Source organism: Ceratotherium simum, chromosome 4 (assembly GCF_057802395.1).
Source record: "Ceratotherium simum simum isolate JZ-2026a chromosome 4, ASM5780239v1, whole genome shotgun sequence".
NCBI classification, from domain to species: Eukaryota; Metazoa; Chordata; class Mammalia; order Perissodactyla; family Rhinocerotidae; genus Ceratotherium; species Ceratotherium simum.
The window spans coordinates 73,277,754-73,298,040 of record NC_141903.1 but is presented as its reverse complement, the minus strand read 5'-3'; the positions used below and the strand labels follow the sequence as shown (position 1 = coordinate 73,298,040).

General features: G+C 39.6%; 1 protein-coding gene across 1 annotated transcript in view; it reads left to right on the top strand.

Moving 5' to 3' along the window:
* RHOBTB3 (Rho related BTB domain containing 3) overlaps nucleotides 1-6,648 on the top strand; it is a 59,461-nt gene extending 52,813 nt beyond the window's left edge. Inside the window, exon 12 of the mRNA XM_004420358.3 lies at nucleotides 3,714-6,648. Coding sequence (XP_004420415.1) covers nucleotides 3,714-3,829 — 116 coding nt within the window. The 3' untranslated portion in view covers nucleotides 3,830-6,648. The remainder of the gene's footprint in view (nucleotides 1-3,713) is intronic.
* Nucleotides 6,649-20,287: the final 13,639 nt, after the last annotated feature.

Below are 20,287 nucleotides of genomic sequence, written 5' to 3'. Positions count from 1 at the left end.
TTTCCTATATAATATGTTATGACCACCTGGCATAGTGAACGGCAGGACTCCAGGGTGTAATCTAGAAGGCAGGGGAGGAAGAAGAGGCTGTGCCAGTGATTGTCTTATGTTCCTTTGATGGAAATTAAAGGGTATCATGAGTGCTCTCATTCGGCAGTACCTGTTCATGTCCAAGAGCTGCTGTGATGTGTCCTCATGGACAGAGAAAAAAAGCCCCTTGTGGCTAAGGGAGAATTGGATAGTCTAAATCAGTGGTCACAAACTGGCAGTCTGTGGGTTGAATGTAGCCTGCCAAGGGGTATTATTTGGACCACACAGTATTCTTATTTTTTTTTAGTGTCAACATTTAAAAATTGTAACATGTCACATTTTAAAAATCTAAATTTCTGGCTTCGTTTGAGAAGTTGGAGGATCTGGCTACTCTGGGCCCATCTTTCTACATGGCAGCAACCTGGAACTAAGCAGTGGCTGTCCATTTAAGGGAGCATGTCCCCTCCAGAATGTTATGGTCACCTCTCCTCCCCATCACCTTACACTGGGACTACTTCATATGATCACTTGATGTTGAAAAGGGTTCTTACCACAGTCGCTTTACAGCTTCCTGAAAGAATTGTACATTTTCAGCTTCAAAAATTGTCAAATTATTATTGGAATTCTGCGAGTTGCTTTCTCTCCACTGAGAATTTTTCTTTTTTAGAGGTGTTTAGAAATTGAAAACTGAGACTGGAAAAGATCCCATGTTAATGCTGGCACTGATACATCAGAACACAGTTACATAGCTTACTAAATATTAGACATATTTTATATACTGGACTCTTATGAAAACTAACAGCAATGCACAGGAATATAAATTACCCTTGGCATTTAAGGATTCATTACTCTCACAGTTTAATTTTCAATATATATTATATATTATTTATTATAGAGTTTTTTGTCTTGTCTTATTTTTTGCTGGCTGCCAGAACTCATCTGTGATCACTTTTCTCTTTTTTTTAATCTTAACTGAGTAGTCTTATGTCACCTTTGCTTCCTAATGAAATCTACAACTAATTTCCCTGAGCAGTTAGGTTGTTCCTTTTTATCCAGGTCATGCATCCTGGATCAAGACCTTGATAATCCAAATTATAATAGATGAATTTAAACAGTAGATGGAGAAGTGGAAACTGACTTAGCAGAAGGAAACCTAAGTGCCCTCAGAAAGGAATACTGATGAGAAACAAGCTGATTCACCCAGCAGAATACCAAAAGCCTTAGGAATTCGAGGGACCAGGTATTTCAGAAAGCAGAATGAGGTTTGGGGTTGAAAGCAGTAGAATTAGTTGAACGTTAAAAAGTTTTTGCTATACTCCATCCCACCCAGGCAGGCAGCCGCTTCTCCCTCATCACAGGAGATGGGTGGTTTATTCCTGGAGAAATTAAACTAAAAAAAGTTATAGAATCGTGAATTCCAGGGAGATCAAGGTAAGGAGCTGGACTGAAAACATGGAGGTCATGTGGAAGTGTACACATTGTATAACAAGCCTCCAGCCTCCTTCCCATATCCAGGTTCTAGAACTCTGGCAGCCAGGTACTTGCCACCTTGAGTTCCATACTCTGGGTGTGAAACAGAAGCATCGTTCTCCGGCCTCAGAGGAAAAATGTATAGGTGCAGTCATTTGGGAATTCTCTCAGTGAACCCAACAGATGTCTGCGCAGCCATGCTACAGTGTATTCCACCAGTCAAGTTCTACCCACCCCCAAAAGATTTCCAAACAGCTTTCTAGCATCTCACTTTTAAATATAAAGAGATAACTGAGGATTAACAGATGTTTGAGGCAATGTCCAACATGAAAGATAGATACCAAAACCAAAACCAAATGAATAAAAACAGAAGAGAAGGGGGCTGGCCCAGTGGCACAAGCAGTTAAGTGTGTGCGTTCTGCTGCAGCGGCCCAGGGTGTGCCGGTTCGGATCCCAGGCACACAAGGACGCACCACTTGTTAGGCCATGCTGTGGCGGCATGCTATATAAAGTAGAGGAAGATGGGCATGGATGTTAGCACCGGGCCAGTCTTCCTCAGCAGAAAAGAGGAGGATTGGCATCGGATGTTAGCTCAGGGCTGGTCTTCTTCACACACACACACAAAAAAAAACAGAAGAGAAGGAACTTGGAACAAAGAGTAGAAGAAAACCTTAAAAAAAAAAAAAACTAAAATTAATATCCTCAAAGAATAAGAGATATACATCCGTAAAGCAGGTATAGAATGTTATAAAAAAGAAACAATGTTCATAGAGACAGAAAGTAGAATGGTGGTTGCCAGGGACTGGGTGGGGGAGGTAGCTGTTGTTTAATGGGTAAAGAGTTTTTGTTTTGCAAGAGGAAAAGAGTTCTGGGGATTGGTTGCACAACAGTGTGAATGTACTTAACACTACTGAACTGCACACTTAAAAATGGTTAAGATGGTAAATTTTATGTCTATTTTATCATAATTTAAAAGAAACAATAAAAGAGCAAGAAGTCATTCTTGGAAATAAGAAATATGATAGCAAAAAAAAAAAAACCCCAACTAAATAAATAAAAGAGTTGAAAGATAAAGGTAAGGAAATCTCCCAGAAAGTAGGACAAAAAGATAAAGAGACAGATAGGAGAGAAACGTTTTTTAAAAAATTGGAGGCTCAGGCCAGGAGGTGAAGTATCTGAGTAATAGAAGTTAATACAGAAAAAAACAGTGGGAGGAAATTATCAAAGAAATAATATAAGAAGTTATCTCAGTACTGAAGGACCTAAGTCAACAGATTGAAAGGATCTGCTGAATGCTCAGCTTAATGAATGAACAAGGTCCACCTCTGGGACGTACAAGAACACTGACTATCAGTAGAAAAATCTAAAAGTTTACCAGATTGAAAAAAAACCACACAGAGTACTTACCAAGGACTGTGAATCTGAATGGTACTGGAGTCCTTAACAGCTTTGGAAACTAGAAAGCGGTGGAGTGCTGTCTTCAACATCAGGAGGGAAGTTTTCAACCTAGAACTCTATACCAAACCAGATTATCAATAGTGTGTGAGGATCCATTAAAGACGTTTCATCACAAGCAAGGTCTCAAAAATACTTGTTACATACCCTCTTTTTAAGGTAGCTAATAAAGGTTGTGCTTCACCAAAACTAGAGAATAAACAGAGAGAAGGACCTGGAGTCCAGGGCTGGAGGGATCCAACAGGAAAGAATGAAGCAGGCCTGGAAGGCAAAAGGGTGCAGGGCCCCGATGAGAAGGGAGATCCCCAGGGCAGCAACGACAATGACACCAGTACAGGGGTGGAGAGATTATTTGATAACTGTGACTGGGTGTAAAATAGAATTGAGAAGATTTTAAACGGTGTTTGGAAGGTTGGGTTAGCTACACAGAAAACTAATAAAATGGAAAAACAAGTTCGTTATCATCTCTGACAAAAACGAGTCCTATTTGAAAACAAAAAAAGAAAGTACACAACAAAATACTGCTTGATGAAGCAGTGGACAAGATGTCTGCAATTGTAAATCACATAATAACATAAAGCCTGATGACTGATGTAACCCAAAAGTGTGTTAAATGATTGTGGAAGGCTTGAGGGAAGGGTAGGGGATATAAAGCAGAGCTTGGATCTCATCTATTAAATAAGAAATCAATAGTTAATATCTAAACTTGATCCAAAACAAAATACATTCAATTAACATTCTTTTTCTAAAAATTTTAGTGGAAGAACGCAGTTTTGTTGAAAAGCACAGATGGCCGTCGAATTTGTACTTGAAGCAGCTTGCGGAATACCGGAAGTATATTCACTCCCGGAAGTGTCGCTGCTTAGTAATGTAACCTGGCGCTTTTATCTACATACGATCTTTTTATTATTATGAAGAATGGGATACCTCTGGGTTCCGGTAAAATTCTTGTGACCAACACCAATATGGGTGTTAAAAAAAAATCACCATACTGCTTAATGTGTTTATTAGTTCTACTGTGATCTTAAAAGGGAACAAAATCTGCCATAGGCTAAAACTAAAGCTTCACCCTAGTGTATGAAGCTGTTGTACAGCTACCTTTTCCCTTTAAGATGCCCTATTGCTTTAGTGATATTAATACCCCTCCTAGTTAGGAAATGTTTAAATTAAAAAAAAAAAATCATACAGGATTAATACAGAAATGTCACCATGTCTGATTAATTGCTCTATAAAAATAAGGGGCATTTAAAGACCCAATATGACTAATTCTATAATGAGAAATCTAGGGTAAGGTTGATCAATATGAAATTTTAAGAATAGAAATTTATCTGGGATTTTGAAAGTGAAACGCCACTTGGTTTCAAATCAGTGACAGTGTTTGAACCATCATGGAAAAAGAATTTGTTTGTATCTGGACAACCCAGCGGAGCCATCTTGTCTCTTCCCTGAGATTCTGATTAGGCAGGAAACCTCGCAGGGCTGGCTTTATGGCCATGTAACCCTTCTAGTCACACAGGGCCCCTTGCTTAGAAGGGCCCCACGCTTGGTTTAATGCTCTACTATCGCCACCTTGAAATTCTTAATAATGTTTGAAGAAGGGCCTCGCATTTTCACTTTGTACTGGGCCTCCAAAGTTACGAATATTTCCTAGCAGGATATGTACTATGTTTTCTTGTTCAAACATCATTCTCTCTGAAAGCAGAAGAGAGGCATTGACATCAAAGGAAGAGAAGGAGGCTTGGCTGAGGGAAGAGATCACGTGTGGTTTCCCATCTTTGGGGAAGTCTGTACCACCCAGAGCCTCCCTCCACTGCCACCTTGGCTGACAAGTGAGAAATACGGCATGTTGTCTTAGCTTTAAAACACTTAGAGCTCTGGCTCTGTCATAGACGTACAAATACTTTCTCAATCACTCTGTAAGACCAGGATGTTGGTAAAAGTGACTGACCAGTGTGACTTTAATATGCATTTATAAAGATGCTCATAGTAAAAGATGCTTTCTAGAGAATTCGCTAGTGAAGACTCAAGAGTTTTTGTTTTAGTGTATTTACTAAGATTAGGATGTCAGTGGCTTGAATTGTTTGAATTCTTTCTGAGGACTGCATGGTTATTTGATGAAGAGTAGCATGAATCTTGTCCTTCAAGATTACTCAGTAAGTTAAAAGAAAGAATATAAAGACTTGGTACACGTAGAAAAGATGGTACTAGGATAGAGGACAGAATTATAGTTTCCCTTGGATCACATATGAACAGAAATAGTTACATCAGAAGCTCACAAGCTGAGAGATGGAAAACTAGATTACTATTTATTCTAAGCATCATTTTTATCTGTAATTGAATATTGGAATATATTTTTCTTTTAATTTCCAATGACTTTAGAATACACATAGTTTTTCCAACTATTCAAAGGTTTGATTAAACAATTTTACACCATAGTATTAGACATACTGCTGTACAGTTAGCCCTCGGATATATACCAACATTGTCAGAGTAAGACAGTAAAAATTCCCTACATATATCTTCTAAGAAACCTGATTTGAATTGGATTGTGTTGATGAAGATTACTGGAATGCGTTTTATTTTTTTTTTGTATTTTAATCACTTGAGTTAACTATTGGCAAATCCCATTTGATAAGGATTAGCATTGTAAAGAATAGATACTGTAGTAGATTTCTAGAAATTCATTCACATTTAAGACCTTTTAAAATGCACTGGTAGCCTTTTGTTCTTCATAAGCATATTCTTAAATGTGAATTACAGCACTAAGAATTCTAAATCAGTAACTTTTAATCTAGGAAATTGAAAAATACAAATTCTAAAGCAAAATAAAATGTTTTCTTGAAAATACTATTTAACATTTAAATAGACCGTAGATAGTTTTTAGGTCGTTTGACCTCAGTGGAAGTTGGGTTTGGAAACTGGTGCCCTGTTGGTGTTGAGCATATAGTTTTTATTATGAAAGTTCTTTACCACCTGTGTGAGTGACATAAACACACAGATGTCACAGCCCTCCAGAGCTAATCAGAACAGTAGCCAAATTAGTTTTTAAACCTAGACTCTTCAATACCTTTGAATTAACTCAATTTAAAATAACAAGAAATTAAAAAATACTTATAAACTATCTTGGAGAAAGGAGTGCTGTTTTAGATTTTTTTGACTGAAAGATTATTTCTAGATGAATGTATGCTTTGTGCTGGTCTCTGCTTCAATATATTTACCAATCATTTTAATTAGAGAAGATACTGTATGGTAGAACTAAGGCCTTTTCTTTCTAGGCCAGGTTTTCACCTCATATAACCCTTTGTATAATTCTGACTACTCTGTGTTCATATTATAGGAGAGTAGGCTTGTAATATGGAAGTTTCAGTAACATAACTGAAATTCACCCTTGCGAGCCAGCATGGTGGCTTCATATTGGGCAGTAGCAGAAAACTGAAAATTTGGATAAATTTGACTTCCAAGACAGCTAAACTTTTCAACTGTAATTTAAAAAACTACACTACACTGATATAGTTAATCAGACAAAAATGTTCTCAAGAGTACTTTATTTTATTTAAAGCATCTGTTTAATTCAATCTTTAATAATTTTGCAAAGAAGGGTATGTGTGTATTTTAATATAGCCTGACCTGAATTTATATGTTTTTAGCTTTAGTATTTAACATTTTGTAACAAATAAACCTTTTTTAAAACAAGCATAACACAGTGTCCTGTAGTTATTTTACCTTGAATGTTAAAATGCTGAAATAAATTTGGGAATACTTTCATGTGTTTCTCAAGCATAAATATGTTTCATAATAATTTCCATCATGTGTAAAATATTTAGAATGTTGCTGATATTGTAGATGACTCGTGTGTGATGAGATAAAGAAATTTATATTACCTTTAACAGCTGGTAATATAACAGTTTATAATTTAATAGAACAGAATTTCTCTTAACAAAATAACTGCCTTTATTTAGAAAAATGCTTTGATAATTATTAAGCATGGAAGGAGCCCCTGCTGGCTTGAGTTGTGGCTGGGGCCAAGATTTTTGAGATGTGGAGAAGCTGCTCTGCATAATAGAGGGTTAATAATTTGGAACTTTCCAACACAATGAAAAGGCAACCTACCGAATGGGAGAAAATATTTGCAAATCGTATATCTGATAAGGGGTTAATATCCAAAATATATAAAGAACTCATACAACTCAATAGCAAAAACAAAACAAAAAACCCCCTCAAATAATTTGATTAACAAATGGGCAGAGGATCTGAACAGGCATCTTTCCAAGGAAGACGTACAGATGGCCAACAGGTACATGAAAACATGCTCAACATCACTAATCATCAGGGAAATGCAAATCAAAACCACAATGAGATATCACCTCACACCTGTTAGAATGGATATTATCAAAAAGACAAGAAGTTAAGTGTTGGTGAGGATGTGGAGAAAAGAACGCTTATGCACTGTTCGTGGGAATGTAAATTGGTGCAGCCACTATGGAAAACAGTATGTAGGTTCCTCAAAAAATTAAAAATATGGGGCCGGCCCTGTGGTGCAAGTGGTTAAGCGTGCGCGCTCCTCTACTGGCAGCCCGGGGTTCACGGGTTTGGATCCCGGGGATGCACTGACGCATTGCTTGGCAAGCCATGCTGTGGCAGCGTCCCATATAAAGTGGAGGAAGATGGGCACGGATGTTAGCCCAGGGCCAGTCTTCCTTGGCAAAAAAAGAGAAGGATTAGCAGGTGTTAGCACAGGGCTGATCTTCCTCACAAAAAGAAAAAATTAAAAATAGAACTACCAGGGCCGGCCCAGTAGCGTAGCAGTTAAGTTCTCGCGCTCTGCTCTGGCTTGAGGTTCGCAGGTTCAGATCCCGGGTGTGGACCAATGCACCACTTGTCAAGCCGTGCTGTGGCAGTGTCTCATATAAAGTAGAGGAAGACAGGCACAAATGTTAGCCCAGAGCTAATCTTCCTCACAAAAAAAAAAAAAAAACCCACACAAAAAGTTAAAATAAATAAATAAAAATAGAACTACCATATGATCTTTAACAATTTCACTTCTGGGTATTTATCTGAAGGAAATGAAAACACTACCAAAAAAATATCTGCACCCCCATATTCATTGCAGCTTATTTACAATAGCCAAGACATGAAAACAACCTAAGTGTCCATCAGTGGAAGAATGGATATATATATCCAAGAGAATACATATATATCCAAGAGAATACATATATATCCAATAGAATATTATTCAGTGGAATATTATTCAGCCATAAAAAAAGAAGGAAATCTTGCCATTTGTGACAACATGGATGGCCCTTGAGGGCATTATGCTAACTGAAATGAGCCAGACAGGGAAAGACAAATACCATATGACCTTACTTATACATGGAGTCCAAAATGAAAACAAAAAAAACCCAAAACTGAACTCATAGATACAGAGAATAGATTGGTGGTTGCCAGAGGAGGGGCGGGAGTAGACAAAATGGGTGAAGGAGTTCAAAGGTACAAAGTTCCAATTATAAAATAATGGGGATATAATGTACGGTATGGTGACTATAGTTAATACTGTATTGTATATTTGAAAGTTGCTAAGAGAATAGATTTTAAAAGTTCTCATCACAAGAAAAAAATTTGTAACAGTGGTGATGGATGTTAACTAGACTTATTGTGATCATTTTGCAATATATACAAATATTGAATCATGTACATCTGAAACTAATACAACGTTATAATCGTGTTGCATAACATTTCAGTCAATGATGGATCACATATACGACGGTGGTTTCATAAGATTAGTATCATGTAGCCTAGGTGTGTAGTAGGCTAGACCATCTAGGTTTGTGTAAGTACACTCTATGATGTTTGCACAACAACTAAATCACCTAACGATGCATTTCTCCGAGTCTGTCCGCGTCGTTAAGCAACGCATGATTGTACATGTCAATTATATCTCAAAAAAAAAAGAATTGGGAACTTTCTTTTGGAAATGGGAGCCTAGATAGGGAGAGAGAGAGAACAGGGAGCCATAACATGAGGATGGAGTGTGCACTATATAATACAACCCCTCCTCAGAAGGTTCCCAAATTGCCAGTAAAGTCGACTAAACCCATAAAGGCCTCCTACAATTCCATTGGAATTACGTTCCTAACACAAATCTGACCTGGGAACGCACCCTTCTAGAAGACCGCTGTTGCCTGTAGAAGAACCTCCATAGTCCTAACTGCTAGCAAAGCCTTTCATAACCTAGCCCTGTCTTTTCTGCCTTGACAGGTGAACTGTCTGTGGAGATTGTCTGTGTACTTGCACACTTCATACTTTCCCCGTGGCTTGGGTTGGGTTGCCATTCCCTGTCTACTTTGCCAGCTCCTGCATATCCTGTAAATATCATATCTCTCTTGCTTTCTGTGACTCTCCCAAGAAGAATTAATTGCTTCTGCATGTGTCTTTCCTTAGCTTTTTATTCATACCTTTCTTATGGCACTGTTTGCATTTTAGGTCTTTATGCATTGGTGGTCTCTACTTGGCTATAACTTGAGGGCGGGGACATGTCTTGATTTATCTTTGTGACTCCCTCCCCAACCCCCTATCAAGCACAGGGACTGACATAGACTGTGTGTATAATAAATGGCACTGCAAAGGCCAGATTGCTCTAGCTGGAAGAATAATCAAAACGTGCAAATGAGAAGTATGCTCACACTTGAAGCTTTTTTTGCCTTATGTCAGGAGTAGTCAGAGTCAGCTGGCATGTGGGATCTGGAGTGACCAGGGTGGCTGCCTGTCTGAGGAGTTGATGAACATATGGAATGAAAAAGTGATAAGTGGTGGACCACTGAGGGGATGCAAAATATGTACAAGATGATCCTTGGGGACACTTCTGCCTGGGAGTCTCTGTTGGAGGTCAGGCAGTAAGATGGGAATGAGGGGCAGGGGACAGAAGTTTCCTCTTGTGCATAACGCAGGTGAAACAGCTCCCAGTGTTACACATAAAGTTTGTATGCAAATGATCCTTTAACTGCATGCAGATGATTTCCCTGGCATGCACCTGGCTGTGTTCTCAAAATCTTAGTTGTCCTGCCCTACTGTTATAGCTTAATGTTCAACAATGAGCTAATGATCAGCACTAGTATGAGAGTGTCTGACATTCTCTTACATGTTCAGGGCAGAGAGCTCTCCTATTTACTCCTGTTTAAGAAAATAGCATGCAATTTAATGGACACAATATATTACTTAGGTAAAAAAAATTTAAAAAAGGTAGAAGGAGTTGGGATCTCAGACCCTCTTCTTTGCTGGAAACTTGGACTGGAAAGATCCTCAGGAGAACTCTCTAACTCAAAAACAAACTACCCAAAACCAAAACAGTAACTTTTCCTTAAAGGCTGAGCTTAGTCCCTTATGTATGACTTAGTGTCTCTCTTGTTTTGTTCACATCCAAGCCAGATGGGCCATCCTTTTATCTTGTTTCTTCTTCCCCTAGTAACTATATCACCACTAAAATGCTTTTCTCTTAATACTTGTAATTCCTATGACTCCAAAGTTCCCAGTGGTTTAGTCTCTGGCATGAACTGTTCAAGCAGAACAGTTCAACAGGCAAAAATTACTAAAAATGGCAAAAATTATTAAAAATGGGGGCCAGCCCAGTGGCATAGTGGTGAAGTTCACGTGCTCCACTTTGGCGGCCCCAGGTTCACAGGTTCGGATCCTGGGTGCAGACCTACACACCGCTTATCAAGCCATCCTGTGGCAGGTGTCCCACGTAAAATAGGGGAAGATGGGCACAGATGTTAGCTCAGGGCTAATCTTCCACACACACACACACACAAAACTATTAAAAAGGTTTCTCATCCCTTTTTATTTTTTAGTGTTATCATTTTGTAACAGATAATATATTTGCCTGGCTCAAAGCTCAAAATAATATAAAAAGTATGCTTTGGGAAGAGAGTCCTTGCTCCCATCCCTGTTTCCCCTTACCCACTTCCCACATTTCCCATAGGTAATCACTTTCATTTGTTTCTTATGCATCATTACAGTGTTTATTTATGTGAATACAAGCAAATGAAAATGCATCTGCTCATCTTCCTCCCTGCAGTAGACAGAATAATGGCCCTCCAAAGATATTCACATCCTAATCCCCAGAACCTGTGAATGTTGCCTTTCATGGCACAAGGGACTTTGCAGGTATGATTAAGTTAAAGATTTTGAGATGCGAAGATTATCTTGAGTTGGTCCGTTGTAATTCCAAGGGCCCTTGTAAGAGGGAGGCAGTAGAGTAAGAGTTAGGACAGGAGGCAAGGTGAGGATGAGAGATTTGAAGATGCTACCCTTTGAAGATAGAGGAAGCGGTCATGAGCCAAGGAAGGACAGCCTGTAGAAGCTGGAAAAGGCAAGGAAATGGACTCTCCCCTCAGAGCCTTCAGAAGGAACCAGCCCTGTTGACAACTTGACTTGAGCCCAATCAGATTGATTTTGGACTTCTGCCCTCCAGAACTGTAGGACAATAAATTTGTGTTGTTTTAAGCCACTAAGTTTGTGATCATTTTTTACAGCAGCAATAGGAAACTAATACACCCCCTTTCTTATACAAAGGTGACATAAATTACATCCTTTGTTCTCAGTACTATTTAAGGGGAGGTAGGTGGGGCCTCAATATCTTGAACATAACAATTCATTAAACCAGTTGTTCTCAAACTGTAGCAGTCATCAGAATTACCTGAAGGGCTTTCTAAAACACAGAATGCTGGGCCCCAGTCCCAGAGTTCTGATTTTGATGATCTTGGTTGGGGCCTGAGAATTTGCATTTGAAACAAGTCCCCAGACCTTGCGGATGCTGCTGGTCCATAGAACGTGCTTTGAGAATCCATTAAACAATTCCATTTTGGGGGATTCTGAAGCCCCCAGCGACTCCAGGGCCTTCCTACTCCCCCAGCCCACAGGGGCTTCCTTTCCCCCTCCCCTGTCAGTTTGACCTTTGGCTTCTAGACCCCGGTATAGCTCTGTCCCTCTCCCCTCATTGTTCTGATTCTGCTGGACAGGGTTTCCCCTGAGGCCTTGGCCTGTGAGCAGCCAGGCCAGCAGAGCTTCCCAGGACCATTTCTCTGGGATGGGGCTACAGTCAGACACTCTCGGGCTCACACACTCAGCCTCCTGCAGGCCTCCCCTCGTCATCGGCTCCCCATCTACTCTCAGGGTTTCTATGGGCTTATACTCAGTACCAGGCCCTTGACCCTCTTGCCCAATAAATGACGCAGGGCTGTGAATTCTCAATGAATGAATGTAAAATTAAATTCCGAGGGGACTTAGAAACAGTCCTATATGCACTTTTAAACAGGAAATTTGAGTCTCTCAACCTTTTTTGTTTACAACAGATTTTGCTACTATCTCAGAATGTACTTTTTTTCCTGAAAGTTTTTGTTGTCTTCTGATTTTTCAACAAATACTCAGCTGCCCTGTAAGGATTGAAAGCAGTATTGCAGCACAATCATAAATAATCTTTTTTAAACTGAAGGGCCTTGTAGGACAAAGTTTGGTTAAACCAGTTTTGTGAGAGAGCAGGGAGTTACTAAGTAACCACTGCCCCCCCCCGCATACAGGCTTGCTTTGAACTTCTGCTAGTGCTTCTCTCTGTCTCCTCTTGATGGGAAGTATCTTGCTTTTGCCTTTACTTTTAGTAAGTTTAAGGCTGTAGAAAAATAACTACAATTTCCTCATCTTCAGTTTTCATAAAATTTATGTAGACATTTTTATTTTCCTAGAGATCTCTTATCTAATTCTCTCCCCACGGTCACCTGGGTAACTGGACACATCATTGTTCTTCGGTCTTATGTCCCCTTGGTTGGAAGAGGAGTAGGGTTGGTTTTCTAAATTTACAGTGACTTCCTCTGAGGAATAAAGTGCTTCGGAGTAAACTAGGACATTTTGGTCTAAGGTAACTATATACCAAAATCCCCGAGAGGCCACTAATAGAACCCCTGGTAATAGGTAGGAAGGGGGATTACGAGGCTGCAATGCCCAGGCAAGGTTCAGATGCTTTCATTGACTAGCTGGGAAGCAAAAGTTAAGACATTTCCTTGGCAAGAATTCAAATGTAAAGACGATCGTTTAAGTAAATAGGTACTAGCAAGTCTTACCTGGGCATTTTTCTAAGCTGCCCACCACAAACAACAACAACAAAACCTTCTCTTTAATAACCTTCACTGTTTTTAATGAATATGGTAAGAAAGGCTGACCTTGTTTGGGACCTTAGCATAAGCAGACACGAGGGTTCCGAAGCTGCTCTCGAGTACCAGTCTGGACGTACTGATTGCTTGCATCTTATTTCATTTTTACACGTCTTTTAGTACCATTTCCAAAATGTAACAGTTGCTTAAAAAATGTCCTTTGAATTGAACGGGACACGGCTGATGGAGAACCCAGCAGAGTTACTGGTCTCCAAGTTGACAGTGTTGACTGTGGTGGCCCAGGTGCCCCATTTCTGCTTAGGGACCAGGGAACTTGAACAGAGGGTTTGGGCCCTGGGAAGGGGCACAGAGAACACCCACAAGAGAAGCAGGGTGAAGCTCCACCCTCAAGGGACTTCAAGGGCAGGGCCTTCAGGGAGGGGCAAGTGTGGAAGGACAGGAGGGCCACGTGAGACATCCCAGGAATAACTTCAGGAGACTTGCAGGCAGAGGCGTAACTGAGTGAAATGTCTATTGTTACTATTTGTATGAACTCCATAGGCTGGTGAGGCCCGGGGAAATTGAAGTATAATTTATTATTTCAACTTTACCATTTATTGCGCTTGTATTTTGCATACATTTTTTCCTTTAGAAGAGACAATATAGCATGAGAAAGTAGTCTGGTGGGGTGATTGAACACGAGGGTGATGAAGCCAGACGAAGCCAGATGAAGCCCGGGTTGTCAGATCCCTGCTCCACCTTTTACTGTGTGACCTCAGACAGGTGAAGTGGCCTCTCTCTGGACTTTGTTTGCTCCTTTATAAAAGGGAACTAATGGATGCAGCAACCTCAGTTCCATTGGGAGGAGTAAATGAGGTTATACGGATATGTAGGATCCCAAAAAGGGAACCCCAACTCCAGCCTCGGGAAGGCGCGGACCCACAGACACAGAAGACCGAGCTTGATGCAAACGCAAGAGGTAAGAGGTTTATTAAGCGGAGCTCCGGGTCGACACGTATCTCTACTTGGGAGACAGAGGAGTCGACCCCGAACCTTAAGGGGCAAGCTCTTTTATAGGATTCGGAAGCATAAAGCGGGAAAAGGTTGGCGCGGTCTTACATGATTGGCTAATTTAAAACATTTAAACAGTTACATTTTATGGCGCGAATTGCTATGGCACGAAGCAATTATCAGGTTACACACACGCGTCCCCATCTGGACCCCCTCCACCCCGACCCTCCCAAACTTATCCCTCTGGAGCACTCTCTTGTTCTCAATTTTCCCCGAACAGTTTAGGGCGAGTCTTTTATGAATAGAGTCAGTCAGGATCGATAAACGTTCCCCCTTATACCAGGAATCCTTAGGGTGTGGAGGTGCCTGTCTCTAAGGTATTAACTTTTAAATTTTTAATATAATTTACTTCCTTCAGATAAAATGCTGAAACCAGTGTCTTGCACAGACTTAGTACTCTGTTAGTATCAGTGTTATCATTATTATTATCACATTTTTCCAGCAATGAGTCAGGTGCTATCAGGATCTCCATTCTAAAATGAGCACAGTGAGTAAGGGCCTAAGGCCATGTAGTTACTAACTGGCAGAGCTGGGAAGAGCCCAGACCTGACTCTAAAGCCCGTTATGTTCTACCAACTAGCAAACGGCCTCCATAAGCATTCTAAGAAAAATGTAAAATAATCCGGCTAACGCTAGAATTGATGCTCCTTTTGAAGGTGCTGCAACACTGCAGGCTTTGTGCAATGTGGGAAGACAAATGGAGACTGGGTGTGTCCCTAGAAGAATTACTCTTTGAGCTTCCTTGCAAGGCTGACTTCAAGGTCAAGGAGCCATCAAAGTCATCACCCCTCCCCCACCTCCATTCACACTCCCTTCCCAGGAAACTATTCCAAGGTCTAAATTTGATCATGATTCTTCAAATGTTATGACTGGTTAACACCCCACCCTTGTGGTTAATATTGGAAGTAAGTAACCCAAGACTGATGACTAGAAAACAAACAGCATATCCTGGTATGAAGAGGTCAGAGAGAAAGGTAGCTGCTTGCAGGGTCTGTTCAACCCCAACAGCCAGGTAGTGAGATTTCTGTGCTAATCCTCTTCCATTTTAATTAATTTAAATTTACTTAATTGAATTCTCATAGTAAAAACCCAAGCTGGAGAGATTTGCTTAGCCACAGGCACATAGCTAGGAAATAGCCTCACCAGGATTTGAATTCAAACCATGTTGCTTCTAAGCCATAAAATTCTGCCCTTGGAGCAGCGATTTCAGGTTCTTGGGCTAGTTCCTGTAGGAGCTGTGCGGCTTAGATGAACATTCTCTCGTTGAATTGTACAACTGAAATAGGTGAATTACATGAGCTATAAAATACATCTAAATAAAGTTGTAAAAAAAAGAAAGGAAAGAAGAAAGAGAGAAAGAAAAAAAGAAAAGAAGGAAGGGAGGGAGGGAGGAAAGAAGAAAAACATGAGTTGCTAGAAAAAGGTTTCCTCATTGGCTCGATAACCACTGTAAACCGTGACATGAGTTCAATGAAGGCCAGTAGAACTGAATAAAAACTGAAAAATTTTTCGGTTCACCCCCTTGTCAACTGCTCGTGAATTTCCTACCTGCCGCTTCATGTCACACCCACAATACAGCCTTGTGACCAAAGCTCTTCACTCCTTGAAGAGCAAGTACAAACACCTTTGGGTGTGTGTGTTTGTTTTTGGTAATGGCATGCTTGCTGCAGTTGACAGAGTCCTAGGATCTATGACTTTCTGAAAGAGCCCAGTCTTAAGGATTCCACTTATACAGTTGCTAATGCTTAGGACTGTGCTGATAAATCAGCTCTAACAACTCTTGGCACAGACTTTTGGTTGCAGTGAGGCTTGCAGTGAACCAGCAGATGAAGACTTTAATGGATTTTTTGTCATTATTGAGAACTTCGGGACTTATGCCTGTTACCAGCTGAAAGTGTAAATAAGTTAGAGGACACTGACATGGAAGAAATGCCAAACATTGACATGATGCACTGTTGAACTTCCCTTGCATGCAATGGTGTTAGCCACAGAAAAGCAAGTGAGGACTGGCAAATGAGTTGGGGGAGAGAAATGAAAGGGTAATAAATCAGCGTTCTCAATGCTTGTCGCTCTTAAATTCCGAGAGGTGCTTGAAGAAAGGACTGCTAGTTAAAAGCTTTGAGAAATGATGGGTACTTTATTACTACTTTGGAAATTCACAATGCACGCTAGCATATTAAAGATTCTGACTCGTTCCGAGTCAGGGCTGCCAGCCTGACGAATGCTAGCAGAGTCTTCACAAGCCTGTGAGGGTGTCTCCTGGGTAAATTCAACAAGCTCCAAGCCTTTCCATTGCTCCTGCCATTGCTCTGCTGCTAATGCCCAGCACAAATCAAACATTCATTTCTACTAACACGTTGTAGATGCTGACCTAGTATATCTGGAGGGTCCAAAGGATAAGACCCATCCCCACTTCATCCCTCCAAGCCGGAGATGCTCTCAGGGAGGCTGTTTCCCCACTATCCATCCTATGTTGTTACCTTCTTATATCTCAGCAAAGGGAGAGAGGTGAAAGTTGGTATGTATGTGGGGTTTGATGAGGCTAAGTGTGTAAGTTTTTTTTTTTTGTAATAGACTTTATTTTTTTAGAGCAGTTTTAAATTCACAGCAAAATTGAGTGGAAGGTACAGAGATTTCTCATATACTCTCTGCCTCCACACATAGCAAGCCTTCCCCATTATCAACATCTCCCACCAGACTGGTACTTTTGTTACAATTGATGAACTTACATTGATGCATCAGAACCACCCAAAGTCCGCAGTTTACATTAGGGTTCACTCCTGGTGTTGTGTATTCTATGAGTTTAGACAAACGTATAATGACATGTATCTGTCATTATAGTATCACACAGAATAGTTTCACTGCCCTAAAAATCCTCTGTGCTGTGTCTACTCATCCCTCCTACCCCCAACCCCTGCAACCACTGATCTTTTACTGTCCCCATAGGTTTGCCTTTTCCAGGGTGTCATATAGTTGGAATCATACAGTATGTAGCCTTTTCAGATTGGCTTCTTTCACTTAGTCATATGCTTTTAAGTTTCCTCCATGTCTTTTCATGGCTTGCTAGCTCATTTGTTTTTAGCTCTGAATAATTTTCCGTTGTCTAGATGTACCACAGTTTATTTTCAGTACCACCCACTCAAAGACATCTTGGTTGCTTCCAACTTTTGGCAATTATGAAAACAGCTGCAATAAACATCTGTGTGCAGGTTTTGTGTGGACATCAGTTTTCAACTCCTTGGGGTAAATACCAAGGAGTGCAATTCCTGGATCATATAGTAAGAATATGTTTAGTTTTGTAAGAACCCACCAAACTGTCTTCCAAAGTGGCTACACCATATTGCGTTCCCACCAGCAATGAATGAGAGTTTCTGTTGCTCCACATCCTTACCAGCATTTGTTGGTGTCAGTGTTCCAGATTTTGGCCATTCTAATAGGTGTGTAGTGGTATCTTGTTATTTTAATTTGCATTTCTCTGATAACATATGATATGGAGTGTCTTTTCATATGCTTATTTCTCATCTGTGTATCTTCTTTGGTGAGGTATCTGTTAAGGTCTTTGGCACGTTTTTTTAATCAGATTTTTTTAACCTTGAGTTTTAAGAGTTCTTGGTATATTTTGGATGTCTTTTATCAGATATATCTTTTGCAAATATTTTCTCCCAATCTGTGGCTTGTCTTTTCATTCTCTTGACAGTGTCTTTCACAGAGCAGAAATTTTTAATTTTAATGAAGTCCAGCTTATCAATTCTTCCTTTCCGGGGTGGTGCTTTTGATGTTGTATCTAAAAAGTCATTCCCAAACCGAGGGTCATCTAGATTTTTTACCATGTTATTTTCTAGGAGTTTTATAGTTTTGCATTTTACATCTAGGTCTGTGATCTATTTTGAGTTAAGTTTTGTGAAGGGTATAGTGTCTGTGTCTAGATTCATTGTTTTGCATGTGGATGTCCAGTTGTTCCATCACCGTTTGTTGAAAAGACTCTCTTTGCTCCATTTTATTGCCTTTGGTCCTTTGTCAAAGATCAGTTGACTGTATTTATGTAGGTCTATTTCTGGGCTCTCTATTCTGTTCCATTGATCTATTCATCTGTTCTTTCCCTAAGATCACACCATCTTGATTACTGTAGCTTTATAGTAAGTCTTGAAGTCAGGTAGTGTCAGTCCTCCAACTTTGTTCTTCTCCTGCAATATTGCACTGGCGATCCTAGTTCTTTTGCCTCTCTATATATAAACTTTAGAATCAGTTTCTCAATATCCAAAAATAACTTGTTGGGATTTTGATTGAGATCGCATTGAATCTGTAGATCAAGTTGGGAAGAACTGACATCTTGACAATATTGACTCTTTCTATCCATGAACATGGAACATCTCTCCATTTATTTCATTCTTCTTTGATTTTTTTTTATCAGAGTTTTGTGGTTTTCCTTATATAGATCTTGTACATATTTTGTTAGATTTATACCTAAGTAGGTCTTTTAGGGGGGTGCCAATATAAATGGTATTGTGTTTTAATTTCACATTCCTCTTATTCATTGCTGGTATATAGGAAAGTGATTGACTTTTGTATATTAACCTTGTACCCTGCAACCATGCTATAATTTCTTATTAGTTCCAGGAGTTTTTGTTTTTGTTTTTGTTTTGGTGAGGAAGAGCAGCCCTGAGGTAACACCTATTGCCAATCCTCCTCTTCTTGCTGAGGAAGATTGGCTCTGGGCTAGCATCTGTGCCCATCTTCCTCTACTTTATAGATGGGACGCCTGCCACAGCATCGCTTGATAAGCATTGCATAGGTCTGCACTCGGGATCCGAACCTGCAAACCATGGACCGCTGAAGTGGAGCACATGAACTTAACCACTATGCCACCAGGCCAGCCCCCGAGTTCCAGGAGTTTTTTTGTCAGTTCTTTTGGATTTTCTACATAGACGATCATGTCATCTGAAAACAAAGTTTTATTTCTTCCTGTTCTTGTCTATTATTTCCTTTTCTTTTCTTATTGAATTAGCCAGAACTTCTAGTAAGAGGTTGAAAAGGAGTGGTGAGAGGGGACATCCTTGCCTTGAACCTGATCTTAGTGTGGAAGCTTCAAGTTTCTTGCCATTAAGTATGATGTTATGTGTGAATTTTTTGTAGAATCTTTATCAAGTTGAAGAAGTTCCCCTCTATTCTTAGTTTACTGGGAGTATTTATCATGAATTGGTGCTAGATTTTGTCAAATGCCTTTTCTGCATCTATTGATATGATCATGTGATTTCTTTTGTTTAGCCTGTTAATGTGATTGATTACATTAATTGATTTTCAACTGTTGAAATCAGCCTTGCGTACCTGAGATAAATCTGCTTGGACCAAGTATATAATTCTTTTTATACATTATTGGATTTGATTTGTTAATATTTTGTTGAAACCTTTTGCATCTGTGATCATGAGAGATACCAGTCTGTAGTTTTCTTGTAATGTCTTTATCTGGTTTTGGTATTAGGGTAATGCTGGCATCATAGAATGAGTTAGAAAATATCCCTGTGTTTCTATCTTCTGAAACAGATTGTAGAGAATTGGTGTAATTTTTTCCTTAAATGTTTCCTAGAATTCACCAATGAATCCATCTGGGACTGATGCTTTCTGTTTTGAAAAGTTATTATTGATTCAGTTTCTTAATAGTCATAGGACTAATCAGATTGTCTGTTTCTTCTTGTGTGTTTTGGAAAATTGTGTCTTTCAAGGAATTGATTAATTTCACCTAGGTTATCAGATTTGTAGGCATAGAGTTGTCCATAATATTCCTTTATTATCCTTTTAATGTCCATAGGATCTGTAGTGATGTAGTCTCTTTCATTTCTGATATTAGTAGTTTGTGTCCTTTTTCTTTTTTTCTTAGATAGCCTGGCTAGAGGCTTGTTAATTTTACTGATCTTTCCAAAGAACCAGCTCTTGGTTTTGTTGATTTTCTCTATTGAATTTCTGTTTCCAATTTCATCGATTTCTGCTCTAATTTTTATTATTGCTTTTCTTCTGCTTAATTTGAGTTTAATTTGCTCTTCTTTTTCTAGTTTCCTAAGATAGAAGTTTAGATGACTGATTTTAGATCTTTCTTCTTTTTTAATATATGCGTTCAATGATATAAA